Below are 10241 nucleotides of genomic sequence, written 5' to 3' on the forward strand. Positions count from 1 at the left end.
GCGGTCGGCCGGTGGAGGCCGGACGGGCGGGGCAGGCAGCCGGACGGGCGGGCGGCGGGGGCCGGGCTCCGGGATCCGCTACGCCGCTCGCGGTTCCCCCACAAACTCCCCGAGAGCGGAGCCTCCGCCGCCCTCCTTCCTGCTTCCTCGTCCCCAGCCAATCGCGGCGCGCCCCTCGGCAGGCTCCGCCAATCAGCCGCCCCGCCCTGCGCTGGCCCCGCCAGCCAATCCGGCCCTCGGCTCCCCCTCCCGGTCTCCGACCAATCAGAACGGTGGGTCGGTCGTCCCAACGCAGGGGGCAGCACGAGGCGGCCGGGGGAGGCGGTGCGCGGAGTGGAGGGGCCTGGGGGGAGGGGGAGGGTGCCAAGGTTGGGGGGGTAATTTTCTTTGCCAGGTTCTTGGATTTTTCTCTTCGTTTCCAGAGCCTGAGCCCGTATCCCTTGGTGACCCGACCCTGAAACCCCAAACCCCCGGCTGCAAACCACCATTCCCCCCCCCCGAGAAATCTCACCTCACCTCCGCCCTGACCGTCACCTCTCCATGTCCCTCTTTTCTTTTACCCTTCTCTCGGGCACCCGCTGCGAGCCAAGGGACATCCCGCCCTCACCGGAGGCTGCTGCCCCCAGGGCAAAGCTTCGGGAAGACCGGCCGAAAACCAGGCGAGAACAACCCCCCTTTCCTGCAGAAAGGGCCCCAGCGAAAGGGCCAAGCGAAAGGGCCCCGACTGTTGAGAAGCCCCTCCTGCCCTTGCCTCATCTTTCCGACTTCCCTGCCTGCCACGTCTCCTTTCCTTTCAAGCAAGGTCGGTCCTGGCTCAGTAGTCCTGCACCCGCATCTCTTTCCTCTTTCTGCCCTTCGCCCACCGTCCCCACCCCAGCTCCCAGTTCACCCTCTTCAGAAGCCGAGTGTGGAACTCCCATCCATTTCCAGCTGACAGCAGAGCCCGGTCTGTGAGTCCTTGACACCCACACACCCTCTTCCACCACCGCGGGGAACATCAGAGCTCTCCGGGGGAGGGGAAGGGGCGGGCAGCCTGACGGGCGCGGCTGGACTCCCTCCTTCGCGTCCCCAAGCCAGGATGGGACCAAGTGGAGACACTCACCTAGCTTGCCCTAGTCGCTTACTGCTGTGCCTCTGTCCCACACCCACAGACGTGCCTTTCCAAGCCCGAGCACGCTCACGGGGTCAGCAGGGTGGGTGGGCACCGCAGGCTCAGGTCACCCAGAGGCGTGGGAGGTCCCCTGCGAGGTGCAAAAGGGGTGTATCTTGGGCTCCTTGGAGCTTGAGAGCTTGCGCAGACTTCACTTCAACAAGCACAGGATGTGCACACAGTAGGTTCTTAAGAAATGCTGAGTCCACCCTTAAACAAAGCCTCATTCTCAATTCAGGCGGGGGAGGGGAGCTTTGGGAGGTGAAAGGACCGGCTGCGAAGGGTAGTGTCAAGTCACCCAGCTCTGGGAGCAGCGGGAGGGGCTGGGCCCAGGAACGCCTTGGGCAGAGTGAAGCTCCTGGAGTGCTAAGGCGTCTAGGAGAGCCGGAGAACAGGGACGCAGTGTGACAGAGGGGCTTCTGCAGCCGCCAGTGGCCAGCCTTCCCTAAACCTTGGCAGTGAAGCGCTCACCCAGGCAGCCCTTTAGAATCAAGGCGGCCAGCCACTACAGTTGGGAAGTAACACCTCCAGACTGCCTCCAAAAGGTCAACGGGGCCCAGCCTGTCTTAGCTCTTTGGGGGGACATTTAAAGGAAGGGCCTACAAAGACCTGTGGCATGAAAGCCTTTAAACAGCCAGTTTCTCCCTAGACAACTGCCTGTCCTTCCAAGTCCCACCTTTAATGAAGCAACATCCCCCAAATCTATAAAAGTAGGACATTAAAGGATTTCTCCCCTCTGAGCCTCCCAGGACAGATTCCTAGCAGCAGTGCCCCTCTTTCATCACACACCATGAAGCCATTCTTCCCACCTCAGAATCCCCTCTCCCTGTTCCATCCCTGTCCCATCATCGGAGTCCTTTGTGGCCCCTACTCTTCTTGGAGAGTGGTAATAGAGAGTAACAGCAGTAATGACACTGAGGTTGAGCTATGCCACAGGCTGAGGCAGAAGAGGGCACAGGGCTCTTGTCATCAGCCTAGCTGCAACCTTGGCAGCTGCTTTGTCCCTGGTAATGGACTAAAGAGTGAAGCTGAGAGGGTCAGAAGAGAAATATACCTGCTCAGAGAGGAGACCCATCTAGCAGGAAGTTCATGCTCAGCCTAGGAAATAAGAGTAAAGTCCCAGGAGTGGCCTCTCCCTGGCTTCTGAGGGTAAAGATCCACTGGTCTTGGGGTGGGAAGAAAAGAGTAATCTTATTTGGGGCCTGGGTGAGAGGGAAAGTCTGAGAATCCTGACTGGAGAGAAGGCAGAGCCCACTCTAGCTACCCAGCCTGCCCAGCCTGCTCAGCAGCTGGAGGAACTCTGCTGCAGAGCCTCCCGTGTGGGTGGCTGACTCCTTTGCCCCAGGAGGCTCTGGCTCAGTGGGCTGTGCTTTGGGGACACAGGTTAGCTAAAGGCACTTGGTGTTCCTTCTGTGCTGCCCACTGATCTACACCCTGCACTCCTTGATGATGTTGAGGCAGGTCTGTGAGTCAGTGAAGAGGAAAGTCAGGGGAACATAACCTACCTGTTCCCTGAGGGGACCTCTCTGTCCTTCACCCCACTTCCAGGGACCGCTGCACCTGGGCCTCTTGCCTTCCACACCTGGAAAGGGTTCCACCTCTTCCCACTCCCCTCAGCTCCTGCAGCCCTTCTGGACTCGGTTCTGCCCCCACCCTACTCTACCAGGGCAGCTCTGCCATGCTGGGCCCATCAGCTTTCTTCTCCCTGGCAACCCAAAGGTTACCCAATGTAAAGGGCTTGCCCTTTGCATTGTAAAGTGGAGTGGACCCATCAGGTCTCCAGAGCTATTCCCACTGTGCATCAGGCAGGGTTCTCTCTAGCCAAGCATCTCCATCAGCAAGGGTTAACTGCTTTGGAGCAGGAGAGTGGAGGGAGATGCAGAGAGGAAAATATCCAGGGCCAGAGAATATACTGCACACCCCTCCCCCACCACACAACTAGACCGACAGCCAGGACAGACTGGCTGCTCCGTCATTCCCAGTCAAGCCACCAGGCACCTCCCCCCACTGCTGCCACCGCAGTCCCTGCAGATTGCATGCCCTCTTATCCAGCCACCTGGCACCAGGCAGGGCACCCCAGCGGGCAGCGCAGTCCCTGCGGTGGTGGTGGTAGTGACCACCTTCTTTCTCTTCCCTCCATTCAATGGCTAGGTCCCACTTTCTTTCCTAGGAGTGGGCAGGTTCCCACCCCCAGCACCTGAATTCTAGATCCCAGGAACTCTGCCCTACTGAACAAGGTAAAGGACACCGTGCTCGAGGGACACCAAGGCAACCATTGAATTCAGCTGCAGCACTTACCACCTCCCCCATCATAGGACGCCCCCCGGGGGTGGGGGAATAAAGAAAGCTGGACTTTTATAGTCCTTTTGCTGTGACCCACTCCCTCTTAAAGGGATTGGAACACCCCTCCTTAAAGGGATCTCCAGAAATTATTTGCCTGCAGGCAAAACTAAGTACTGCTGGGACCCCCTTCCCTACTTGGGGACGCAGAAGTGTTCCCCTGAGACTGAGCAGAGGGACAAGGTCCCCTCTTGTCACCAAGGAGCCAGCTGTTGAGTGCTCAGCAAAGAACAGATCTCTCCCTCCCCTAAGGGGATCTAATGCCACAGCCTGGGGCCAGGAAATCAAGGCGAGGTAGGGGTCTCTCCAGGATCTGGTTTCCACCGGAGAAGCTACAAGGGACTTACATGTTCTCAGACTTTGGGGACCACATGCCCTGGTGCTGTGTCCAAAACCTCCATCTGTCCAACGCTAGGCTACCGATTGATTGCTGGCCAGTGGAAGTCTTTGCAGGCTGCCTCTCCCAGCAAAAGCTGGTTTCTGCATTCTCCTTCCCTCTCAGTGACGTCCGCCCGACTCTTGCCCTCTTTGGGGCCCTAGGCCTTTCCCTTGGGGTGCATTCTCTACTCCTCATCCAAGTTGCCTCCACCACAGACCCAACAACTCCTGACTACACCCCATCTCCGCGGGTCCGTGGGGTCCATCTCCCCGCCCAGCTGCGCCCACACCACACACACACACACACACACACACACACACACACACACGTGTCAAGGGGTGGGGGATGGGCACACCTCGACTCCCCGGAGCCCAGCAGAGCCGCATCTTCTCCCCGCCACCTACTGGGCACCTAGTCTCAGCCTGCCCTTGGGGCTGCAGGGTTCGAGGAGGAGTGGGTGTGCACAGCGGGGAGGGGTCCGAAGGTATACTAGTCTGAGAGGGGCATAGTTGGAAGCCACTCCATTTGCTCCCCCCCTTGCGCCGAGAAGGGTGAGGGGCGCCAGGGGAAGGAGGGCTGCCCGAGAGTCCGCGGAGGCCCCCGCCCCTTTCACTCCGGGGAGGAGCGACTCCCCCGAGGACTGGAACGGAACCCTCCCCCGGCAGCTGCGGCAGCCTCCGGCGGAGGTCAGGCTCCACCCCTTTCTCTGGAGGGAGAGAGCGCTGGGTTGTTTGTTGTTAGGGTGTGAGAGGGAGAAGGTTCGCGATCACCTGGCTGGGTGGGCACGACTCGGGAACAGCTAGCGCTGCCGGGTGGGCTGGGTGCGGCTGCAGCGGATGGCGAAGGGCGGGCCTCTCCAGCCCCCACCCTGAGGTTCTAGAAGTTCGGCCCGTGCCCCGCCCGGTGGGCTCTGCCCTCCGGCCGGCTCCCGCGCTGGACGCCCTGTCCCTGCCGGGGTCCGAATGCCCGCATGCTGGACTGGCCCGAGGGTTACCACGAGGAGCCAGACTTCCTACTTTCAAGACGCTTCCAGTTGGGACTGGCGTGGACTGTGGGTAGAGGGACAGGGAGACAGAAAACAGGGCGATCACTTAGGACAGCACCCCGGAAGGGCTGCTGGGGAGGGGTTAGTCTGCCGAGGTCGCCCGCGGGGTGGGGTGGGGCGCGGGCGCTCGGAGAAGGGGCTCTGAGTCGCCTGCGGACTTCCGAAGGAGCTAGCGATCGCGGACAGGCCCTTGGGGAGGGAAGATGAGGTACCCTGCGCATGTACCGGCTGTTACGGGGGCGCCGAGCTGTTAAACCAGATGAGGCGGGAGATACAGCTGGGGAAGGCTTGGGGCTACCCAAACTTCCTGAGACCCGTCGCAGAGCTCTGCGGCGAGGCATGGGGACACTTTGGAGAATTTTGAGGGAACCGAAATTCCTGGGACTGAGATCTGCAAGGCCAGATTGAGAGCATCCCTACGTGAGGGTTTGGGGGCTCGGTCCTCAGCTTTATCCCAGCATTCCTCCAGGAATGTTTAACCATGAAGCTCACTCTTCCAGATGGAAGTTGGGTGTAAAGGGACCTCCTGGGGAGAAGAGCACTCTGTCAGCACTGCTGCCAGCCCCAGCAGCACGGGCCCTCTGCCCAGCAAGGACTCTACCCTTCCCATGCCGCACTCCACCGGCTGGGAGCAAACTGTTCAACTCCAGCCTCCCCAGCTGAGGCCCGCCCCAAATCAGTGCTTCCTGAAGTAGCAGAAAGATGGGAAACGAGATCAGTGGCACCCTCCGAGTACTTTCTCCACATCCACTTTCGAATAGAACTCTAGGAGTGGACATTGCTGATAAAAATCACATTGAAATGGAGGTGGATGATTTTAGGAGTTGGTTACTCATCCCATATTTACAATTACTGTGGCCATGTCATGGGTTAGAAAACTGAAGTTTAAAGCAATTCATGCCTATTCTTAATCATGTGAAAGAACTTACACTTGTGTCAAGGCTGAAGTCTGTCTGGAGTTGTCCCACTCACACCAGCCCACCACATTGCCTTCTTGACCTTGGAGGTCCAGAGCTGGACACCTACTGGCCTCACTCTGAGATCAATCTGGGATTGCCAGGTCCAGCTGGGTTAGCTTCATATCGCATCCCTGTTCTTTGCAGAGAGTTCTCCCATGACACCTGGAAGCAGATTCTCCAGGACTTTTATTTAGGGTCTCTAGCACAGGTCATAACCATTCATCTTTGTTCCCAAAGCTCCCCAGACTCTGCCTCTGGAATTGCAGAATCAAGGCCGACTTCCTAGGAAGACCTCTTGAAGCTCAGATCTGCCTTATCTAATGCTGTTAAGCTCTGGGAGTTCCCCACTGTCTCCTGCTCCAGCATTCCTGGCCATTTGCTGCTTTGCCTGAGTATATGAGAGCATGAGACTCTGGAGGGCAGGACTATGGCTAATACAATCTTGGCCCCAAGGAGCGATGCTATTTCAGGTCCCTTGGAACCTGGTGCTGTGACACACAGCACTCCACATCTGTCCTTCTCCAGACCCACTTGGAGGTCTCAAATTGGCAGCCTCTGAGCAAAATTCAACAGCCAGATAAGTTCTGTTCAGCCTTCACAAGACTTTCAAAAAAGACTAAAATTAGGAGCCAATGCTGAAGTTTTGGGACATGTGAGATAAAAATCCAGTTCGAGATGGTGATGTGTGCCTGTAATCTCAGCACTATGGGAAGCTGAGAGTTCAAGGCCAATTTGAAGTACATAGTGAGTTCAAGTCAGACTGAACTACATAGCAAGGCCCTGTCTCAAAGGAAAAAAAAAGAAAAGAAAAAGAAAATAGAGTTCTAATTTCTTTTGAAGATTCAGCAATCTGTTATCTTCAGCTCAAGTGGTGCCAAGTAAGAATGCCATTTTTATGGGACAGGCATGTTCCAGTTTGCTATGGTCTCAACTTTCCCCACTTGGGGCACTTAAACCCACCTGAGCTGAGAAGCTTTCCAAGTTCTTGATCCTCACCCTGCATTGTGGCCACTGAATTGTGTTTGGATTTATAGTCCAGTTGTTTGGAAGGTCCACCTCCCTTGGGCCTACTTGGAGAGCCTTGTGGCATCCTCATGCCCATCTCTAAAAGTCCCTTCATGATTCCCCCAGGAGCAGATAATGAGCACATTTCTTCTAAGATGCATAGAGATGATAAGGGAAATTAAGGACAGCAGGATAGCTCATCGGACTAAGGGCCTGCTTAAGACTGGGCATGGTGGTGCGTGCCTGTAATCCCAGCTCTTGGGAGGCTGTAAACAGGTGGATCACTATGAGTCTGATCTAGCAGTGAGACCCCAAAAGCCCTGTAGACCCTTTCCTAAAAAAAAAAAAAAAAAAAAAAAAAAAAAAGGGCCTGCTTAAACAAGCGCAGGGACCAGGGTTTGATTCCTGGCATGCTGAACCAGCCACTGATACCAGGTGTGGTAGTGCACACCTGTAATCCCAGCTCTGGGGAGGCAGAAAACAGGAGGATCACTGTGAGTCTGGACTGCTGATTGAGTCCCTGTATAAAATAAATTTAAAAAAAGGGGGGGGGAGGAATTAAACAAGGTCGTTTGTAGGTTCTTCTAGACATCCACTCCTGAAAAAGACCTGGAAAACAGTAGGTACCTATAAAACACTGGGTGAACTGAATAGTGAATAATTGGTAAATAGCAATGGAATGAGCACATGGAGAAGGGGAGCCCATTTCCAGAAGCATGAGATCTGTGGTGTTTAAGTGTGGGTTGATTGGGACCTCAGCCTCCCCAGCGCCAGGTTCTTGACTGTTTCCAAGTCTCTTGTCTGCTCAGATCTCACAGTTGAGTATGTGAAGTGGGACTTCTTCCCTGAGAAACCTGGACCTCCTGTGGCCCAGTGAGCTCAGACCCGTGGCTCCCTGGATGATGACATCAGATTTGGAATGGGCAATGTTTTGAGAGCCCCCAAAGTCAGGGTGGAACTGGGGATTGAACTCAGGCCCTTGCGTTTTCCAGGGAAGTGCTTATTCCATTAAGCCATCTCCCTGGCCCACCAACACTCACAATTTAAAGAAGGTGAGGTTTCATTTCCCACAGTTCAGTTTATGTGGGCTAACTTTGAGGCAGAGACTTCCTGGTAGAGCAAAGTTGCTCAGTTATGATGGTGGGGAAGCAGAACTGGTGGAAAGTGCAGGATAAGAGGGCAGGAACCAAAGACCTCCAGGCTACACCTCCTTGACCCACGCAGACACGCCAGAAGTGTGCTCTACCAATCCCCAGGGTGGATCCCAAGGCAGTTTGGGTTAAATCCCACCCTAATTGCCTCTTGCCAGCTCCTTTCGGCTTGCTTATCCTCTGTGTCTCTCGTGGTTATTTTCCAGCTTCCAGTTGCATGAGACTGAGCCTTACAGGTCTAAGTGTCTGCGGGAGATCACACGGGCTTGGCAGGGCTCCAGAACCTTTGCTTTTTTGGATACAGCATTTAGCATAAAGGTTAAGTAGAGTCTCACCTTTTGTAGGTCTAAAACCTTTCTTCTTTCTGTTTTTTTTTTTTTTTTTTTTTTTTTTGTTTTTTTTTTTTTTTTTTGGCAGAACCGGGGATTGAACTCAGGCCCTTGCACTTGCCAGGGAAGCACTTATTCCACTGAGCCATCTCCCCAGCCCTAACCTTTCTTCTTTCTGCATTTCACACAATGTAGTGGTTAAAAGTACAAGCTCTGAAGCCAGACTTCTTGAGTTGGATTTCTGGCTCTTTAGTTTCTTAAAACATTTAGATTACTTGAAATGGTCTCTAACCATAGCCAAGCACCCCTAAAGTATTAGCAATTATGAACCCACTTCATCATGTCTAGGTCTAGCCCAGCCTGTAGCCCACCCGCTTCCATGAAATCCATTTCTGTAGAACTGTTTGCACCCCTGGCTCTCACTGGCTCCTGGACTCCCTGGTGCCTCTGGCTGCCTTATGCCTGTCCTGCTTCAGCATACCTCACTCTAGCCTCAGGCAGGCTGGTAGCTCCTTTCCTGGGTGCCACCAGTTCTTCCCGATGGCTTCCCCACTCCATTCTCCAACATTAAGGCTGACTTCCTGGCTTCAGTCATCTTCCTCTGCTTTTGGGAGATTCTCATGTACCCCTAATGACATTCCCTAAGGCAATATGGCTGCATCTTTTACAGGTCTCTTGCCAAACCACCAACTTCTCTAACTTCCCAAAACCCAAAGCCATCTTCCTTAACTTCTGCAAGCCTGACTGAGAGCCAGGACCAGACCTGCTTAGTAGAGTCCACAGTCTAGCTCACAAGGATGGTGCTCATCAACCGTGGTGCAACGTGTGCCCAGTGCTGTTCAGACATCAAGGGTCTTGGGAGTAATGCAGACAGTGTCATTTCTAATCTCTGGAAGCTTCACCCTGGAGAAAAGAGACTCTGAGAGTCAAGAGCTCATTGAACTGTACAGTCAAACCTTGGTACCAAACTGCCGTGAAAATCCTCGGATTTGGTACTTGATGCATTTTGCTGCAAGACTTTGTCCCAATATTTATCATTTGTTTGATATGTGACATGCAAGCTAGAACTCCTTGGTGTTGCTTGCCTCCTGCCTTGCTATCTTTTTTTTCTTTGCGAAACCAGGGATTGAACTCAGGCCCTTACACTTGCCAGGCAAGTGCTTATTCTACTGAGCTATCTCCTCAGCTTGTCTTGCTATCCTTTTCAGACTAAATAATTTTGTTTTATCATTTTTGGTACTTATCATGCCTCCCTGACCCACTGATGATGAGTAGGAAGGTACCACAGTACATGACCACTGTTCATGGGCCAGACAACTGGACAGGACAAGTAGCATAGACCTAGGTACAAGATCTGACCAATGTACTTCCTGACTTGTGAATGCTGTTGTTTTTCTTTTCTTTTCTTTTTTTTTTCTTTTTTCTTTTCTTTTTTTTTTAGGAACAGGGGATTGAACTCAAGCCCTTGTACTTGCCACACAAGCACTTATTCTACTTGTGCTATCTCCCCGGCACCCCCCCTTTTTTTTTTTTTAGTATTTGTGAGCTGAGGTAAATGGTGGCACTTAGAGAACTGAGGTAGGAGGCTCTCTATGAGTTTAGACCAGCCTGCACTGCGTAGGTAGACCCTGTCGCAAAAACCAACCAACCAAACAACAATAATAATAACAATTTTTTAATTAAAAAAAATTTGTGAAAATCGTAGTTACACGCCAGGCATGGTGGCGCTTGCCTATAATTCCAGTATGTGGGAAGCTAAGCCAGGAAGATCACCATGAGTTCTAGGCTAGCCTGGGTTATATAGTCTTCAAGGCCAGTCTGAACTACACAGCAAGACACTGTGTCCAAAAAAGTCACAATTACATAGGCAACATCCCCACCTA

General features: G+C 53.8%; 1 protein-coding gene across 5 annotated transcripts in view; it reads right to left on the bottom strand.

Annotated features, from left to right (window-relative positions):
- Nucleotides 1–2436, bottom strand: part of Bahd1 (bromo adjacent homology domain containing 1) — a 26954-nt gene extending 24518 nt beyond the window's left edge. Inside the window, exons 1-2 of one of the 5 annotated variants that reach the window (XM_023711645.1) lie at nt 2205–2436; nt 1103–1241 (exon numbers count right to left, since the gene is read on the bottom strand). Coding sequence is in view for 3 of the 5 variants with exons in the window: in XM_023711685.1 (XP_023567453.1) it covers nt 890–998 (109 nt within the window). In the remaining 2 variants the exon portion in view is untranslated. Of the gene's footprint in view, nt 1–889; nt 1074–1102; nt 1922–2204 lie in introns of those variants that run through there. The other 4 variants (XM_023711653.1, XM_023711685.1, XM_004623410.2 and 1 more) reach the window with 4 other exon arrangements.
- Between the last annotated feature and the right edge of the window lie 7805 nt (nt 2437–10241).

This window comes from Octodon degus, unplaced genomic scaffold, assembly GCF_000260255.1.
Source record: "Octodon degus isolate 3935 unplaced genomic scaffold, OctDeg1.0 scaffold00002, whole genome shotgun sequence".
Taxonomy (NCBI): Eukaryota; Metazoa; Chordata; class Mammalia; order Rodentia; family Octodontidae; genus Octodon; species Octodon degus.